Source organism: Plectropomus leopardus, chromosome 1, assembly GCF_008729295.1.
Source record: "Plectropomus leopardus isolate mb chromosome 1, YSFRI_Pleo_2.0, whole genome shotgun sequence".
Classification (NCBI taxonomy): Eukaryota; Metazoa; Chordata; class Actinopteri; order Perciformes; family Serranidae; genus Plectropomus; species Plectropomus leopardus.
The window spans coordinates 41,248,328-41,268,555 of record NC_056463.1 but is presented as its reverse complement, the minus strand read 5'-3'; the positions used below and the strand labels follow the sequence as shown (position 1 = coordinate 41,268,555).

General features: G+C 39.0%; 1 protein-coding gene across 4 annotated transcripts in view; it reads right to left on the bottom strand.

Moving 5' to 3' along the window:
• large2 (LARGE xylosyl- and glucuronyltransferase 2) overlaps positions 1 to 20,228 on the bottom strand; it is a 148,928-nt gene that overhangs the window by 15,673 nt on the left and 113,027 nt on the right. For all 4 annotated transcript variants that reach the window (XM_042485237.1, XM_042485227.1, XM_042485245.1 and 1 more), the window contains 6 exons: positions 13,396 to 13,685; positions 11,416 to 11,498; positions 10,162 to 10,285; positions 2,853 to 3,024; positions 857 to 961; positions 460 to 572 (listed from right to left, as the gene is read on the bottom strand). In XM_042485237.1, the coding sequence (XP_042341171.1) occupies positions 460 to 572; positions 857 to 961; positions 2,853 to 3,024; positions 10,162 to 10,285; positions 11,416 to 11,498; positions 13,396 to 13,685 (887 nt within the window). The remainder of the gene's footprint in view (positions 1 to 459; positions 573 to 856; positions 962 to 2,852; positions 3,025 to 10,161; positions 10,286 to 11,415; positions 11,499 to 13,395; positions 13,686 to 20,228) is intronic.

Genomic DNA, 20,228 nt, shown 5'->3' with positions numbered 1-20,228 from the left:
TATACACAACATTTGGTATACACATTTATGTATCTACACTCTAAATTTTAAGAAAAGTTATTGTGATATTCCACCATTGTGAATTTATTAAAAAATACATTTTTAACACCATCTCCTCCTAAACTGTAAATCTGATTTGTTTCTGTGGATCATTACTGGACCAAACGTATTAAGAGTTATCAATAGGTTGTAAATGTCTCCAGTGTTTACCCTACCATTGTATTGGGGGTGAATATAAAATAAGCCTAATGGAAACATCAACATCAACTTAAAAAAAACCTCCCATTTATCGCAAAAAAGTCTTCACGCTTGCATGACGAGCAGGTGATTTTAAAAAGCTATATTTCGCAAAACTGCAAAGGAAACACTTTTTTGGCTTGGGTCGGAAGGTAAGTTTTGCGCCAATCTGTGATTTAAACCTGCCTACAGTGTTTTCAGTGGATTGAAGATGTGCCTCACCTGATCAGCCAGCGATGTACTGAGCATGCTCATTAGCTCCCTCTCTGCCGTTAGCCGCCACATTTGCTCCCAACCGATTCGCCGCAGTCGCTCCAAATAGAGAAGAATGACGCCTGTGAGAAGGAACACGAATGAACTCACAAACATAACATCAGTTTCTCTGCAGAAACCACAGTTCACTTCACATTAACCTGGGGCTCTAGGTGCGATGCCACAGCTGTTCAAATATTTCCGACAACTTCAGTTAGCCATCCTCAGACATTGTGGAGATCCACGCCAAACGACAACGTCTTTTATTGGTATAAACACATTTCTCCCATGAGATCACATCAGATTGTTTTTGTTAAAGCAAACAGTACAACTTCATAAAGGATCCATACAGAAAAGCAGCCGTTACCTGTGTTGAAGCCTCGTCCCAGTGCAGGCCAGGGTTTGTGGTTCTTCCACAGGTTCCCCAGGTACCAGTCACTCTGGTTCTCCACCAGGCCAATCACCTGTTTATCTGCACACAACACAACCAACACCACTGATAAACAAAGATACCCAGGTGTGATTTATTCAGTTTTCACAAACTGTGCCTGCAATTTCACAAAAAAAAGTACGAATTCAGAACATGAGTAGGTGGTATGAATTAATTAAAAACTGCATTTCTTAGAGTAGCTGATGTATTTTAGGCATGCTGGACAACAACAGCTTAGAGGTAATGCAAATAAAATAATCCTTGAATAATGAATACTGACTTAAAAGGTTGTTTTAATTACCATTTGTTTGTTTAGCTCATAGAGTAAGGATTTTAATCAAGGAATAAAAGCAACATTCTTTTTTTCCCCACATCCCTAAAAAAGAAAAAACAAAAAAACAAAAACCCTCTCGAATACATTTAATTCAGCCTTTATTATATTTGGTGCATATTTGGATGACATGAAAAATATTTATTAATATGTGAATATGCTGTTTAATTTTCCTGCATCTGCATGTTGTGGTCATGAACTGTGACATGAACCGTCTTAAAGGTCCAGTGTGTGTGTTTTAGGGGGATTTAGTGACATGTAGCAGTAAGGACTGCAGACTGCTAACAGCCAGAACTTCTCCTTGTTAGACTTCCTTCAATGTTCTTGGTTTTTACCAGGAGATGAATTATCCTCAGACGTCTCTCCCTCTTTTAAAACTAACCACTGCTTAAAATAAGCAAACAACACAAAACAAAAAAACACCTGAATAAAGCAGTTTCACTGTAACATATGAGTGCTTCTTTAATGCTGCTCACCTCATTTCTATGAACTTAAGATTCAGCTGTCCATCACAGAGGGGGCTCTAACTAAGGCCACAGTATAGTTTTCTGTGGATCGTTAAAAAAAAAAAAAAAATGTTTTGAAAACAAACACTGTGCACACGGATCTGCAAAAATGACTTAAAATGCTGTAGTATACATGAAAGACCAGTAGTTAACAGTGTGATTTTGAGATGTGACAAAACGTGTGTGCGCACCTACACTTCCTTCTGCAGAGCAATGAGATGTAAACATACAAAAGATAGCTAATGCACCAATATTTGTATATGTATGTATTTATAACTTCATCTGTGTAAAGGTGGATTTAATAGTTGGCGCATGTAAGTAATGCGCCTCCGCTGATTGAAGTGATGGTGTAGTAAATCTACACTTTGCTGGAGTAGCACTGTTAAATTAAGGAGGGTGTCCAGCACAAACAGCACTCAGGGGTCCATCGTTCTTGTTGCCCACCTACTTGCGCACGGCTATTGTCTGAGACTATGTGCATATGCAAAAAGTCCCCGTTGTCAAAGGAAGCTCCGTATTGCTAGTTTACTTGACAACGACAATGGTGGCGTTCTCAAAAGTTTGCACTCTGAAACCAGTTTTCAAATCTTTCCATTTTCAGGCACACAAAATGGCGTTGTCATGTAAATAAACAGCCAGAACATAACAGAAGATTGACGTTTTCTCCTGAAATCGTTTCCCTATAAACGTGGTCTAAGGTGCCCAAAAATGCACATGGCCCTATTTATAGCCAGTGTTTGGTTTGTCCACTCTGGGCTTCTGTAGTAACATGGCAGTGCCACACAGTTATCTCCATAGACAAGGACCCCTATCTAGATATATCGGCTCATTCCAAGGCAACAAAAACACGATTCTCAGGATTCTCCTATTCTTTGGTAGAGCAGAAAGGAGTGTTACAGTTTTCTAGCCTACTAGTAAGAAAAGTTTGCATTAGTTTCTCCGTGCTGCTCAAAAAGAGAAATGGTCTGACTTTGGAAATATTTCTGAAATTATAAAATGCTGTTTTTGTGACATAGCGTATATGTGGTTGTTGCTGTAATCACAGAGATAAAATTCAGGATTTCTTTAATACGTTACGAAATCCATAATGTCTTACCAGTGAACTTCGTAAAAATGCCCCAGAGCTCAGCAATGTCAGTGGCAAAGGTGATGTCCGTGTCCAGGACGATGACCTTTGAGAGGTCTGACGGCAGAGCTTTGGTTAACGTCAGCTTCATCAAGCCGTAAATACCTGAGTAGTGCTTGTTGGGTATCCACGACACCTCGGACTGAAACGACACACAATGAAACATGATACAGTTTATTTTCACTGGAAATCTTTAGGTTACATTTCTAAATTTTTACAACCGTCTTTTCTTTCTAAACTGACAGATCGAGTGCTCATTATATATGAGGAGCATTGTGTGTGGGTTTACACAAAGCCACATTCAGCAATTTTGGCAAATGTTCAATGTTTCTTTTTTTCTCCTCTGAATCTGCAAGTAGTGCCTTTTAATTAATTCTCCTTTTTCAGAGTAATTGGATCTGCATAAGTGCATCATCTGCAAATATAATCGGCTTAGAGTCTCGCCTGTAAAAACTGAAGAGAAAGGCTGCAGGACGAAGCATCTGAAGGCACAGAGGAGCAATTGTTTCGCACAGAGACAGTGAGGGAGGGGAATGTGATGATGTGAAGGAGGGAAGTGAAGGTTGGAGTCACACACACATGCACACACACGCACGCACGCACACACACACACACACACACACACACACTCACACACAGAGTTATTCATGCTCGTTCCTTACACTGGCATCACTCTTGAGAGCACATTCATCAACTTGACGTTTAAATAAATGATTTGGTGTTTTTGTGCTGAAGTGTCACTTGACTTTGGGAGAAAATTGTTTCAACAGCTCGTCCAACTCAGTTACAGATTGTTGCTGTCAAGTGAAAACTGTAACCCCTCTGTCATGCTGATTGTCACGGTTTAACTTAAAACAGGGTAAACAATAAAAATCTATGAGATTCACTCAAGTGCCCTGTCGTCTCAATATAATACACAAGGTTACTAGATGCAAGCTTTCTTTAGGAAAAACATCAGCAACTATTGTTTTTTTGATGTTTTTTAAAGTTTTTTTTTTTATCTTTCTTGTGGTTTTGTTAAGTCATGTCAATGGTAAATGGACTGTACTTGTATAGCGCTTTTCTAGTCTTATTGACCACTCAAAATGCTTTCAACACTACATGTGACATTCACCCATTTACACACTGGTGGCCGAAGCTACCGTACAAGGTGCTCCCTGCTACTCAGTTATCATCCACACGCACTCACACTCCGATGACGCAGCATCGGGAGCAATTCAGGGTTCAGTATCTTGTCCATGGATGCTTCGACATGTTGCCTGGAGTGTAACCTCAAAGCGAAAATTTTTGCCCCTCACCAGCAAGATGCAATGATGCACCCTCACAAAATACAATCTGTGTCCCCACAAGCAGCACTCAAACATCAGTTCAATTTAGTCTGCACTTTTGAAAAGTTTGAAAAAGAGACTGAATTAGTTAGAGAGATATAAAAAGTAGTAACCAGCTTAAAGTTTTCACAGACCTCCATCCTGCTTTCTACTGTCTACTAATATATTTCTCTGCCTGTCCGTGGCATTGAATGTGGCACACTGAAAGAAACAAAAACAAAATACTCATCTGAAGCAGAACTGTGTCTGATCTTGTGACAATGGGAAAGGGGTCTAATTTTGGACAAAGGGGTATGAAAGGGGAAAAAGGAATCTGTGGAAAAGATCATATCTTTTGGCAATTTTGCTATACAAATGACTCAAATGATTCATATAATATCCAAATAGTTGCAGTCTTGGTATCTTTATTCAACTCCTCAACTGATCAATTAATCAGTATTGGGTTGTTTATAAAACTAGGATAGCTGTTTATATTATACTGAGTTGTATATAAATCTGGGATAGTTGTCCATGTTATTGTGGGTTGCATCCAAAATCCCTCTGGTATCACTATGGACATTTTTGTCCAAATGGGTAATTTTTCATGTTTGTTTTTGCAATCATTTTGGCTGTGATGGTGTTTGGTTTTTTTTAAGAAGGTTTTTTTCTTGATAAATTTTGAAATTCCAATTTCAATTTTTGTAATGGGTCTATAATACACTGTGTACAGATTTACTACCCTTTAGGGCCATTAAGGACAAAAATGTCTACTTCCACAACCTTTCATAAAAAATATTATAAATTAAATATTTTTCCCCCACTTTTTTTGGGTTAAATCTCTTAATCAACTTCAGTCCTAATCACAAATACCAAATAATTATACATTTTAGGGATTTTAACCCTTTAAATGCCAGTCTGATTACATGATGTCTCTGCTTTGCATGAAAAATACACACAGAAAATGAATCATTTTCAATATAATAAATGAGGTAAGGCTGTTTTCTATTTTTAAATCACAGTCTGGATATGTCAAAGATTAGCAACAACATTGATTTTGATGTATTTAGATTTTTCTGTGCAGAGTCAGACTCATAATTAAAAACCTGTTAAATCAATTAAGGACAAAAATGTCATTTTCCAAAAGCTGTAAAAAATATTGCAGAATAATATTTTTTTCCACAATTTTTGGATCAAATTTTTCAGTCAACTTCAGTCCTGATCGAAACTACCAAGCATTCAATTACTTCCGAATTTTAACCCTTTAAATGCCAGTTTGTTAACATGAGGTTACTGTTTTCTAATGAAAAAAATGAAAAATAAAAACACATATTTATGAAACTCATAATTACAGAATATAATGATGCATTCTGTAATGTCAGGGTTTTACCCTGCATGAAATGCTTGTAATTTCTTGGTTTCTGTGCCTGTTGCATTTTGGAGCCCTATCAGGTGTGTGTACATATCCTTCTCTCTCTCTCTCTCTCTCTCTCTCTCTCACGCCCGTACACACACACACACACACACTTTCATGCATTCACCCCCTCATTGTATGAGTGTGTGTATGTTGTACTGCCAGTATTGTTGTACTGCCACTACCTGGAGCTTGCATAAAAAGAGCCTGGGTCTGTTGAAGGTGGCAGGGCTGTTTGGGCTGCATAGGAGCAGTGAGGGCTGGCACTAGGGGAGTGGCTTTAGGACGCCAGAGTTCACTGCCTAGCCTCCTGGAGGTATTGTAGGACCAATAGGTGAAACACTGATGAAAGGAGGTTCCCACCCGATGACCCCAAAGATTTGTTAGTCTCCACTGCTCTCTGACTCTCTCTGACCTCTCTCTAGCATTCATATTTGAGTCATTATTGCTGATCAGTGACCCTAGGATCCTCATTGAGTGCTTATCCTTTTCTGGAGCACAAGTTTCTTGTGTTTTAGTTGAATTTATGCACATAAGGTATTATTCAATATACCCAACATGTTCTAACTCCCAACTCAGGTCTGTCAGGACCTTTTGAGTCCACCTATGATATTTTAGGAATCATTCTGTGTCAGCTGTTCACCAGGAAGTTGTTGCAGTGATGTCAACAAACGCACATGGTGGGATGATGCAGCCTGTCACCTGAATGTCACAGCATGCAGAAAGCAGCATGATCCTGATGTTTCCACAACAGTGCAGACTGTCATGATGGTTGGGATGAGGTGGTTAGGTTAAGGCAAAAGAGGCCAAAGGTAAGGTGAAGAAAAAAATGCACATCCATAGGGGAAGCAATCTCCAAACTCCTTCATGAAAGTGTATTGTTTGTGGGCACCATCCACCTCCCCACCCACCCTATAAGCACACTTGTGCTCCTTTAGTATATTTGAACAAGACCAGCTCCGTCCGGTCACATTGTAAACTGACACCACCTGCGTGTGTTGAATGTGGACGTGTCTGGTGTCTGCTAGCATATGATAACAATGCCATCAGTTCTGTCTAGCCACGTTGTCAAGTGACACCGTATGTGCGCATTGCATGTGGATGCGCCCTGTGCTTACCAGCTGTCCGCCAGTGGATAACCACATTCTCATCTGCACTATCTGTGCACATTGCATGTGGACGCGAAAGGTGGCCTTTGGCGTCACACTTGTACGCCTTAGGCACTGACAGAGCAGTGCTCTTACTGTGACATCTGTACCAACACACCAACACACCTACATCATATTAGTTGTGTACATTTATTTCAGTGGTTGGCAGGGCTCCAAAATTCAACAGGCACAGAGACTACGAAATTACAAGCATTTAATGCAAAGGGTTATGTTGGGAAAATGTTGCCATCTGCTAGTATACAGTAAAAATCACAAATTTTACTACTTTCCTCCAAGATAAAACCCTGGAATTACAGAATGCATTATAATATTATGGAATGGCTGTGAGATTAAAATATGTGATTTTTTTTTTTATGAAAATCAGTGACATCATGTATTCAAACTGGAAAATAAATGGTAATTTGCTAATTTTGATCAGAACTGAAGTTGATATAAAGATTTAACCCCAACATTGGGAAAAACATATTAATCTTTAATACTTTTATCGCAGTTTTTGGAAGTGGACATTTTTGTCCTTACTGGCTTTCACGCATCCTGAATTATAAATCTTTTTTTTTTTTTTTTTTTTTTAACGTGTCCTGTTCGGCAGCTTAGGCATGCAGTATGAGAGGTCTGGATGCCTTGAGGTGCCATAACAGATTTGCTCTGCAAAGGAGGAGTCTGACATACTTCCTCCTGTTGCAGTCCGTACTGAGATTTATTGGCAAGGCTACCAGACAGCACAACGTTAGAGTGGATAGGAAGAGAGAAAAGAGAGAGGTTGGGGGGACACAGAGGGGAGGGGAAGACACAAGAGACAACAAAAAACAGCAACAATAACAACAACAACGACAATGAAAACAATGACAACAATGCTAACTACAATAATGACAGCTGCAAGTATTTACAACAGTATTAACGGTGGAAGCAGGCAGGAAATGAGTAAAAAAAAAAAAAAAAGAGGAAAAGAAAAAAAAAGTAAGTAATTAGAGAGAAAAGAAAAAAAAGAAAAAAAATAAAATAAAATAGAATAAAGTAAATAATAAATAAATGAAGTAAATAATAAATAAATAAAGAAAAACAAATAAACAAACAAAAGAAACCCCCCCCCCCCAAAAAAAACAAAAAAAAAAAAACAGACTGAATTATAAATCTGACTCTGCACAAAAAACTATAACTGCATCAAAATCAGTGTTGTTGCTAATCTTTGACATATCCAGGACTGTGATTAAAAAAGATCCCCCAGCCTCCCCTCATTTATTATATTGAAAATAACTTATTTTTTGAGTGTATTTTTCATGCAAAGCAGTGAAATCATTCATTTTTTGTGTTGTTTTTTTTTTTTGTCAAAAACAGCAGTGACATCATGTATTCAAACTGGCATTTAAAAGGTTAAAATCCCAACAATGTTAAATCATTTGATAGTTTTGATTGGGACTGAAGTTGATTAAAAGATTCAAGCCAAAAAATTGGGAAAAACATTGGTATATATAGTATTTATAGGAAGGGTTTTGGAAGTGGACATTTATGTCCTTAATGGCCTTAAGTGGTTGTAATTAAAGTGATACCAGAGGGTTATAAATCTGGGATAGTTGTCCATGTTATTGTGGGTTATAACCAGAATTTGGGAAGTTGTTTGTAGAGATTGGGAATGTATATATAAAATTAGGATAGGATTAGGATATTAGAAGAGTTTATTCACACACACTGCGCTCTGAAAATGCAGGGTTACTTGTGGTTCCCAAAATTTCCAGAGCCTTCAGCTACCATGCTCCTCTCCTATGGAACCATCTTCCATTTTCGGTCAGGGAGGCAGACACCGTTTCAACTTCTAAGGGTAGACTTAAGACCTTCCTCTTTGATAAAGCTTATAATTAGGGCTGGCTCAGGCTGCCTGGACCAGCCCATAGTTAGGCTGACATAGGTTTAACCTGCCGGGGGACTTCCTCTGATATACTGAGCTCCTTTTCCTTCTCTCAATGCCGCCATCGGAAATCATGCATGTCTGTTAACTGCATTGCCATTTGCAAGCTTAGCTTAGCTCTGTGATAGCCATGTGATACTCTCACTACCTGGGCTCGCGATTACAGAGCCTGGGTCTGTTGAACTGCACTACGCTAATCCTGTTGCCTCTTGGGAGCGTTCCTGCTCCCTTGTTTCCTAGTTTTCCTGGATCCTGGCCGTAACCTTGGCTATGCCTGACCGTGGTGATATCTGTGCTGATGCTGCGACCCTGCCTTTGGTTGTGCTCATGCTGTGGCTGTACTGATACTGTGCCCCTCGCTCGCCCTGATTGTGGTCTGGTCCTGGTTGCGCCGATGTTGTGATCTTGCCTTTGGACACCTCCCTTTCAACATATGCATGAGACTGTTATCATCACCCTCAACATCATCAGAGAGTGCAATTACTAATTTCACACCTACCATTATTGTAATATGACATGCATCTGTTTCTATTACTGCTGTGCCTCGCTCCCCCTCTCTCTTTCTCTTTCCTTTTTTGCCATGATTGTATTTCATTTGCTATTTACGACATCTATTGCTCGTCTGTCCGTCCTGGAAGAGGGATCCCTCAATATCCTCTACCGCTCTTCCTGAGGTTTCTTCCTTTTTTTTTTCCCCGTTACAGGGGTTCTTTTTGGGGAGTTTTTTCTTGGGTGATGTGAGGGTCTAAGGGCAGGGGGATGTCGTACACTGTAAAGCCCTCTGAGGCAAACCATGTGATAATGGGCTCTATAAATAAAACTGACTTGACTTGACTTGACTTGACTTATTCAAACTGCCCCACCCTGTACTGTATTACTTACACTAAAAGGTGTTTCTAGAATTTAGTCCGAGCATGTTCACACAGATAGGGGTGGACAGAATATCAGGAAAAATATGGATGTTAATGAGTTGAATGTTGATACTAGTAGCTTTGATGCAAACTCCCTTTTTTTTATGTGGTTGTGAGTCTAAAAGGAGACTAAACTGAAGATTGACCCTTCACCAAATGCTGAATTACACCCAGTTAACACGGCGCTGCAGCTTAAACAAACCTCTGATCTCTGTTAATGCGACAGGCACCTGAAGACATGCACCGTGACCTCCTGTTTTAGAATTAGTGACGCGTGTGTAGCATGCAGTTTCTCGATAGATGTTTCTCGCTCTTTGATGCTGCTGTAAAGCTGCTCTGAGGTGAATCTCTTCTGTCAAGGTAAGTTTATAAAAACATTTGAGTCGGCGTGTCTCCGTATCCTCTCAACTTGCTGCCACTTTGGAGCAGAGAGGATTTCCTTTGATACTGTAAATGTAGGATTTGACTTTGGCTCACCTTGTCCTCACAGACAGCAGAAGGGAGGGATACGCAGAGGGGTTTCAGATGAGGACTGACATGATGTGTTTGAGGAGAGGTGTGTGTTCATGGCCTCTTACCTTGAGTTCATCTGCATCGTAGAAGCTGACTTGCACAGATGGAACCATCCAGGACTGAAACAGGGAACTCAGAATACGATTGGCTACTGTGTCGGTGATGAAATGAAAGTGGAGAGGGTTTCTCCTGAGAAACGGAAAGAAAAACAGACGTTAAGGTCAAGAAGTTCCTTCTGGGAAACAGGGTGATTAAGTTCCACTATAACAGCTCCTTCTCTAACCCTCAGGTCCCATTTTAGTATTACACACACTTGTATCACTCTGCGCACAAAATGTGCTTTTCAAAATAAAGCTTTAAAAATATTGTTAATATTGTTAATATTTTCTACTTTCATCAATTACATTTTTTAACCAACATCAGTTCTAATCATTTAAATGCCGTTTTTCAATGATTTGCAGAAACATTGATTGTGACAGTGCACCTAGTGAGAGGTCCAGCTTCGTGAGGTAGCACTCAAGAGTTTTATTTGCAATTGAAATTGACATCAGTTGAAAAAAAGCTAAAAATAACATCCGATTCATTTGTAAAACCAGCAGCAAAACAAATAAGCGGAGGTCAAATATAGAAAAAAATTAAAACTACATCTCTGTTTTAATCTCCAAAAGCATCTATGACAAGGAACAAATCCGAGCTGATTGAGGTCACTACAGATCCAGAAAACGGCAACAAAACCCTGAAATCTTACATACAAAGTATTAGTAAAACATATAAAGTATTAGCGTTTCTTTAGTATTAGAACAGCTGTTGTCTTCACTGTTATTCAGCGAACAAGACTCATCAAAATCTAGTGTACGCCTGTACCATGTATGAAACGCTTTTAATTTGAAATGATGAGTTTTAATTTGACAAAGGCTGTGTTGCATTCCCATCAATGCAGAACGGAGCCAGAGGTGATAAAAACCTGGGTCTACTGCAGAGTCATTTGATCCAGGTGTGAATGTCGATCGTACGCATTCCCATCGCATTAAAAAGCCAGATGTTAGCAGGTGTTAGCGGGTTTTTTGTGCAGTGGGAATGAGGCTTAGTGACTGATGGAGGCTGCACAGCGACTGGCCTCTATCTGAAGCCCTGATAACAAGAGTTTGTAAAAGGTCCTATTCGTCGCCAGTTAAAAGAAGAATTTTCTTAATAACGGCTTGATTTATTGGCGGGTTGCTAACAAGTTTACAGGGACAGAGAGGAAGAGATCAAGGAAAGGTCAATGGAACAATTGTTCAGTGTGTGAGCATTTTTCTGTTGTGAACAAAGAGACTCACCTGTGAAAGAGGACAGACTTGACCAGTGTGACCACGTCTCTGCTGGCATTGTGCCCGGCACAAACGCACGCTACATGGATCAGCTGCGGAGACAGAAGACAAGACAGGTCAGCGACTTCCATGAAGAAGTTCACAGCATCCTTCTCTCAAAGTCAAGTCTTTTTTAAGCAGATTTTAATGTAAACGTACAAACACAAAAATCAGTCTCAACAAGTTAGTTGTAAATTTCTACTTCTGTGAATCTAAAAAAAAAAAAGAAAAAAAAAGACGCTCTACTTTTTTGGTTTCTGAGCCGTCACCCCATTTTGGTGATACAAGCAGCTTACCCTGACAACTTCACACAACCTGCGACATTCAATCCCCTCTCTGATGTGAAATTTCATATTTAGCCTTTCAGATATGTATGATTTCACGTCACTTGCTTTTCAGCAGCAAAAGTCTTTGAAAAGTTGGAGCTCAAAGGCTATAACAACATCAAAGAGTGAGTGCGTTCCCTTGAATTTTGGTCCCTGTCAGCTCGCTCCTGGCTCCTTCATTGATTAGTTTGTGTGAACTGTGCTGAGCTGAGGTGGTATGTTTACAGTAAAAATACACATAAACCTTTCTTTGGACAGATTTTTTCACACAATTCTTGTCTAATCAGCACTGCATGTATTTACCATCATAATGTACTACATTGCACCTGTACAAAAGTGCATAAATTGTGGTAAGCACAGTGTCATCTTATTTACAAATAAAAAAAAATAGTAGAAGCTAGTGAGGAACCACTGTTCAACATCGGTTCATGATGTATATGAAACTCCATATAACCACAGCAGGAAATTGGTGCTGAATGTAGTGTGACCACTCAATAACCGCGACTCTGTGAGTGACAGACAACTCTGAAATGAATTATGATTTAACCAGTTTTACTTTCATCATTTGGCATAGACATGTTAATAAACTTGGGTGTGCCCTGATATAGGAAGTAATACTTTTGATTTGTACCTTGTACTTTAGCTTTGTAAATCAGGGCACCTTGCTAGGGGGCAGTCGGCAAAGCTGCTGGTCCCTCTTGTTTTCCTCAATGTTATTATTATTATCATCATTATTATTGTTATTATTATTATTATTAGGGGCCAGGCAGCAAAGAACATAGGTCCAGTCCCATGCTAAACTTCCTCAGATGCAAATACAAGCCAACTGTCCTGATGGTGGTGCCACAGCAGCTGTCTAAATTTCAAAAGTTTGATTATTCATAACAAATCATTCATACATGCTACAGCTTTACAGCTTAAACCAAAATGTAACCCTAATTTTGAAAAAAACTTACGTACACTTCACTGTGGTACAAATTAGGAAGTCCATCACTCTGTTTTTAATGAAAAAATAAAACCTAATTCAACCTATGTCCTCCCACATTTTCTTGCTCAATTGTCACCATGCTTGCTACACAAACCATCCACACAGGTTTTTGATTGTTTTAAAATTGAGCCTACAGTGCATCAAAATGTTTGACTATAAATGGTGCCGCAAACATAAACTTGCAAAGTCTTGCTAAATAAATCTTCAAGGTTAAAAAAAAAAAATGGCGCAAATCAATCTTTGTAAAAATAAATTATCAACATATCTATGCTGGCTAGATTACATATGCAAATTCTCAGAATTTTGTCTTGATAACTGAATTTCTGAAAGCAGTTTGATATTTGCCTTTCCATGCACAGACAGCTGATATCCTGCCCCTATGCCCTCAGTCATAGTGTGAAATCACTAATTTCTTACTCAACATGTAGCTCACTGAGATAGTGACTTGCCCTGGGTTTCTGAGATTGTGAGGTCAAGACTCATGTGATGCAGAATACACATTCTAATGCGAAGCTGTTCATTGTCTCCAATTTGTCTGATGCTTGCTGCTACTAATGCCCGGCTCTAATCCATTGCTGCTCAGCACCTATAATTGTGTTTTAATGTTTACATGTGTTAAATGTTGTGTTTCCCCACCTCACACTTCTGGACGGTGGGTGATCGAGGACACTCCGTGTGGTTATTTTTCTCCTCTGCCGTGTTGTCCCCGTCCTCTGGTCCCGTGTCTGCAGAGGCCCCCCATTGCTGGTTGCCATAGTTGCCGTCCAGTGGCTGGCCGGCAGTGCCTTGTGATTGGCTGAGCTGTAGCCTGATCTGCCGATTCTCTTCTTCCACCTCTCGAACCCGAGACTCGAGGACGGCTCGCTCTAGGACTTGAGCTGGTGGTGTGTCAGCCAGACAGGGAGCCAGGAGGAGAGAGCGCCCATCTGTGGAGTGAGACAGAGCGACTGTCAGACTGTCTGCAACTTTCTTCAAAGACTTATGCTCATTTGGATTTGCTAAAAATTCATAGTTTGTTTTTTAGACTGCAGCCAAGTGAGGCCTGCATACAGGCACAATTATCACAAACTCAAAACTCTACACAACTGTATTAAGATGCATAAAGTCAATGACTTACAAAATGAAATGCAGATGTTTCCCAAAAGGCAACATAAACAACTACAGTTATATTTTTAGCAGCTGCTAACAAGATGTGACTTCTCAAAGTGTAAACCTGAACTCCAGGTTGCAATTCATCACTTCACAATCCTCAAGGTGACATCAAATGTGGTCATAGTTTCTTCAACTTCATGGTACATAGAACTTGTTAGTGATGTGTTCTAGTGAGTCAGACACTTGAAAATTGGGTCATCACTTCTTCTTCTCCCCTTTCTGCACCTCCTTCCAGTCCTCGCTCTTTTCTGAAAGACTGCAGTGTGAATATTATCTCAGAGTGCCTCAGGTTGGGGTGTGGAACGGTCTGTTACTAAAGACACTAAAAATGAGTCCTTGAAGTGTTATAATGTGCTTTAAATAAACTGGATTTTTACTGGGTCATTTCTGAAGCCTTGTTAGAAAATGTAAGTTGATTTACTGTAGAGCTCTTTCAGGCATAATGCCAGAAAAACAAAAAGATGGCAACAACCTAAAAGTGCAGCTTGCCTGTTTGCTGGACTCAGACTGACACTGGCCAACTGCTGGCTGGAGTGCTGCAGCTAGTGTGCTGCCCTAACTCCCAGTGCAGTGTCTATTAGGACATCCTCCGGTCTCAGAGACTGTTTACACGGCAACGGTTCTTTCATGAAACATAAAACTTTTGTTGCGGTTTGGCCTTTTGTTCATACCACAACAGCGTTTTGGGGGCCTGAAACGCAAACTTCTGAAACCGGATTCCAGAGTGTAATCTCCTGAAAAAACAACCCCTTTCCCTCGCCATGTAAACTGGCAAATTGCCACGCATAAGAGATTTCTGGGAGCTGATAGTCCACAATTTCACAGAAGAATTGTGGATTCAAAACAACTTTTGAAGAGTTATGTGATGCAATAGCACCTCTTGTAGCTCCTGCTGCATCATGCCCGAGGGAGCCAGTTCCTACCGACAAGCACATAACCATAGCATCATGTGACCTAGAAAAGCCAAAAAAAGTGTTTCCATTGCAGTTTTGCAAAATGTGGCTTTTTCGAATCGCCTGAAATACCACCTCATGTGAGTGTAAAAACTTCTTTGCAATAAATGGGAGATTTTCAAATTGAAGGTGTTTCCATTAGGCATATTTTATATTCGCAATTTCAATTTGCACAATTTAAAGGTTTAATGGAAACTCCCCTAGTTGCACAATCATTATCAAAATATAGCATTTAGCTGCTAAAGAGACCAAAACACAAGAGAGTCAAGAATGGACATGCATCTATCAGGTGACACTAACACGAAGACTCCACATCCAGAAGTGCTGGATGTGGACATTAGAAACTTTTTGCCTACAAGTTCAACATGTCAGCTTTCATAAAAAGGTAATGGTATGGTAATGTTGTTTTCACTTCATTGTTTCTGTTAAATACAACTGCCAAAAATTTCTCTTATTGCCAGTTGCAGGCTGCTTCTTTCATGACCAACCCACAGAGAAATAGAACCGACAACAACACTTGCTATAATGGTTCTTCCAACAGTCACAACCACCAAAAACAGAACAACTATTTGTTTTAACTATTGTTTTTTCTCTTTTTAACCCCAGACTCTCAGTTCAGAGGCATTGTGATGGAAATGTTACAGGAAGAGAGAGGGCAGTGAAAAAAGAGCTAAGAAGATGTTTTTAAATAATGTTTTCTTGTGCATGTTTAAATTTGCCAGGAGCTTAATGCATCACACACACACACACACACACACACACAGTCTGTAGTTTAACTAGACTCCCACACACACTGTCCTATTGTCCTAAATACTCACTAGATCAACAGATGTGAATTATCCCGCCGTTGAAAATAGTCCATAACAAATGCACTATTTTCTCCTGCTTGTTAAAAAAAATCTACATTGATCAATGTAAGTGTTGCTCCTCTCTTGTTCTCTTTGCTTTTTCTCCTCCTTGCTCTCCTTCTCTTGATCTTTTACTCCTTTTTCCTCTTCTCTCCCTATGCATATCTCTCTTTATATCTAGTCCTGTCTCCATCTCTTCATCACTCGCCTCTCTCCATCTGTGTTCTCTTTCATACATTCCTCCAACATCCAGCTTTCCCTTCATATTCGTCTCCACTTTCCCTCCATCTGTCCATGTATCTCTGATCATCTCCCATTCTTATTGTCTCTTTTCCCACATAATGCCAGTTTCTATTCCTTTGCCTCCACCTTTCCTTCCTCTCTGTTACTCTTTTCACTTCCCTCTCGGTTTCTCTCTTCCTCTCCTTCTCCTCCTGTCATTCGCTCTCTGTAACCATTTGGGAGCAGCAGCTAGCCCATAGTTGAAGCGAGGCATGCTGGGAATGTTCACACCCTGATCTGAAGGCAAAATGGGACGACAGCGACAAGCGAGGATGGATGGAAGCTCTTTTACATCTGACTACACCTTCTGCTTCTAAATATTTATTCCTATGTATGCTTCTCAGAATAATTATGTTATATATTCTATATTGCACTGTGTAATCTCAATCTGTCTAATCACAAATAAAACATCCTGCATTATTTTTTTTACCTGAGTGAGGTATCTGCAAAAATTATTGAATTTACCCTCTGAAACCAGAGCAGACTGCTTTGATTTCTTTCATAAACATAGGAAGAAGGCACTGAGCAATGGTCCGAAAAGTAGCAAGATATTAGTAAAAGAAATTACTAAAATGTTACAAGAAAATTACTTGGAAACAAGCAAAAAAAAAAAAAAAACTCCCCAAAAGTGAAGAATTTTTTTTTTTAAAATTACTTTTTGTTCTGTAACATTATTTTAAACATATAATTATATTTATTATAAATATAGCTTTCTGGACATAGACCTTTCAGATCATTTTTAGGTCATTTTTTTCGTCATATATTGCATTTTGTAGTACATATCTTGCCAAGTTTGTGATTGCATTTTCCCCATGTTTCTGAAATAAATCAAACCATTTGTTTAGGTTTCAAATTGTTAGGTATGAAAGCCTACATAATGTGGCAATAAAAAACGTTCTGTATATAATTATTGTTCTATGGGATTATTGTTACAGATACATAGAGGCAGATTTTTTTTTTTTTTTTTTTTGTTGTGTCTGGCTGAGGTGCAGATATTTCTAGCTGCTTTTTCCGTTGAGTGTTTTCATTTTCTGTAATGCAGTTCATTTGCTCACCATAATCTTTTTATTTTATCTTGAAAGTAGCTGTTAGGTAATAAAGTAGAAATATGAAGTGGCATAACATTAAAATAAGCAAGGAACATGTATCCCAGAATAGCATGCAAGTTATGTACTTTGCTACTACCCACCACTGTGCATGGAGTTGCCATTACATTGTGCCATAAATGAGGGATGTCTGTTTGGCTGTAACACACTGTCAGCTCTGCACTGTAACTACACTATTGTGGTGCCATGGTATATCAGGTATTTAGAAATCCCGCATGTAGTGCACAGCACGCTCCATCAGAGCCAAGTCTCTGGTCTCTACTGGCAGAACAGGCAGCTGAGCTAAAGGGCATCATAACGTGTAACGGTAGGTTAAGAGACTGTAAATAGCCAGTGAAGATCGTGGGGCACAACTACAATTTTTTTTACATAGAACTTGGTGAATTAAAGGGATAGTTCACCGAAAAATGAAAATTCAGTCATTATCAACTCACACTCATGTCGATGGAAAGTTTGGTGAAGTCCGCAAAACATTGCTGGAGGTTCACAGGGAAAAGGCGTTGCAGTCATCTCCCAAACAGCTGAATCAAATGGTGACCAGAATTCAAACGCCAAAAAAATTGAGACAAAAAGTCTCCATACTGCTCATCCAAAGTAATCCAAGTGTCCTGAAGCCCCAGTGTGCCAAGTTGTTTCTAGCCTTGTAGCCTGTTCACATATACACACCACACAAATTATATTTAAATCCGATAAAGGGACTTGTTGCTTACTGCTAACTTCAGAAGACACTCTGTGTCTGTGTGTGTGTGTGTGTGTGTCTGTGTGTGTGTGTGTCTGTGTATGTGTGCGTGGGAGGCTTCCGCGTACCATGTAAAACTGGCGTGCAGATTCCACGAACTCTCATTCGTCTTGTGCACGTGTGCATACATAAATGCGGCTCCCACACTAAGAGCTACAGGCTACAACAAAGCTAAACAACTAACAACGTGGCACGTAGGGGCTTTAGGACACTTGGATTACTTCAGATGAGCAGTAGAAAGACATTTTGTGGTTTCATTATGTATTTATTTAACATTTGCTTCAAATGTTTGGGAGAAGAGTACAACGCCTTTTCCCCATGAACCTCTGGCAGTGTTTTGTGGACTATAAAACTTCATCCAAATTCCCATTGGCATGAGGGTGAGTAGATAATGAGTGAATTTTCATTTTTGGGTGAACTATCCCTTTAAAGATATATTTTGACCAAACTGGAGCCAGTCATTGTTGGAACAGTTGACTTACTAACTAGATTACTAGTAACCAAGACGATGATTTTATTTAGATTTTATTTTGTTTCTGTCGAATTTGAATGAAGTGCATTTGATGAGTAATGCTGAGTGAAGCAACTAAGCCTTGTTAGCCTTCTGTGACCAAGAGAAAGTTGAATTCAGAAGTTGTACAGTTGTATTTCTCTGTTTAACAATGAAAATATTTTATGTGTTATATATTTATATTTATTAGGCTGAAAAGAAAAAAAAAGAAAAAATGTCAAAATTAAAACTTGAGTGAAAACTCCATAAATTCAGTCACACACCCTGCAATTTGTGTTTTTATAAGGGGTGAGTGCAATATGTGTTATGTGCAATGTATGTGTAATATGTTGGTGAAACTGGGATTATGTGTAATGGTACATCTGCTGTTGTTTTTGTTTAGACTGCTGTGTTTTTAATGTAATGGTGTGATTATTGTTTTTATCATAATTTTGGAGGAATTTTTTGTGCAGCATTGAGTCCAAGACTAATACGGGGAAAATAAAGTGGGAGCTGACAGATTATTTGCCTTGACAATTGGGGCCAGTATTTGGCATTTTGCTGATTATCTGTATCTGCATTTTATTTTAATGATCACCAAGTGCAAAGAAGTGTCAGCACTGAAGGAACTGTCACTTAAAACCCCAGAGAGCTATTTGTATTTATTCATTTTTTATTTATATTGTTAACGGACTTAATATATATATATATATATATATATATATACATATATATATACATATATATAATTATTGGTCTCATTAACTACTACTAATTATTAATTAGTTAATACCAATGACTCAAGACTTGACTTTCACTTGAGTCTTTTGACTTGAAGACATTTGATACCTTCCCCAAGCCAAAGTTTGTTATTTAAAAGTGTGTCACGAATCAATTCATCTTCCTTTATTTCCTGTATCGTATAGCATCAACCATATAAATTCCTATCACCTTTTCAATGCATCACCTGACAGCGTCCAATCACGTTGCAGGTGAGACCACAGAGACAAAAGAAAAAAACATTAAGTTGCTGAGTCAACAAGATGATACCTGTGATAATATTGTTTGGATATTGAAACTACCAGGTGGTTAACAAAAAACGTTTGGCGACATGCAAAACATGCGGGAAGAAAATATCAGATGCAGAAAGAACAACATCAAACTTTCTCCAGCATTTAAAGCTTAACAAAGACCAGTAAGTCGAGGCCTAACTTAGCAAGGTAATTTTAGCTTCCATTAGCTTAACAGCTAAATAACTGTTTGTTATGTTGTTTAATCAATAGAGCGGTGAAGTAATGAATCCTAAAACGCTGAAGTCCGTTAGCCTTTTAGAACTTGCCATTCCCTGGTTTTAAAGTCTATGGGTTTTTTGAATAGGTTTTCGGTAAAATGCCCTAAATAAGGTCTGTGGTTAACACAGACTAAAGGTATTTGGACGATTTGTTCTGCAAAATAAAATACATCCGCTTAAACCCAATTTTTGAACTTTTAAGGTTTAACTCATCCTAAAAAAAGGCTGTTGCTAACAAATGGCTATATGGGACTACAGTATTTGTCGGGGACGTTAGACGTCATCACAGCACGCACAGAAACGCAGTAAACCCATTTGTCTTTACAGCTTTACAGAGTTGCACTCGAACTTCTAGATTTATCTGTTTATAACATTTTTCGAGCATTTTTCAACGTGTTTTTACAGTGTTTGTAGTGGTGACATTTAATACGTGCGACCGTGATGTAGTTTGTGTATAGCCTAACAATAGCTTTTAGCTCCTGGCAATTTAATTCATGCTTCAAACACACAAAAGTGGTAGTTCATCTGTGAAGATTATCACGCTGAACAAACTTGTAAGTCTCATAAACTTGTGTTCGCCACAGAGCCTATTTTTGGCGATAACCAAA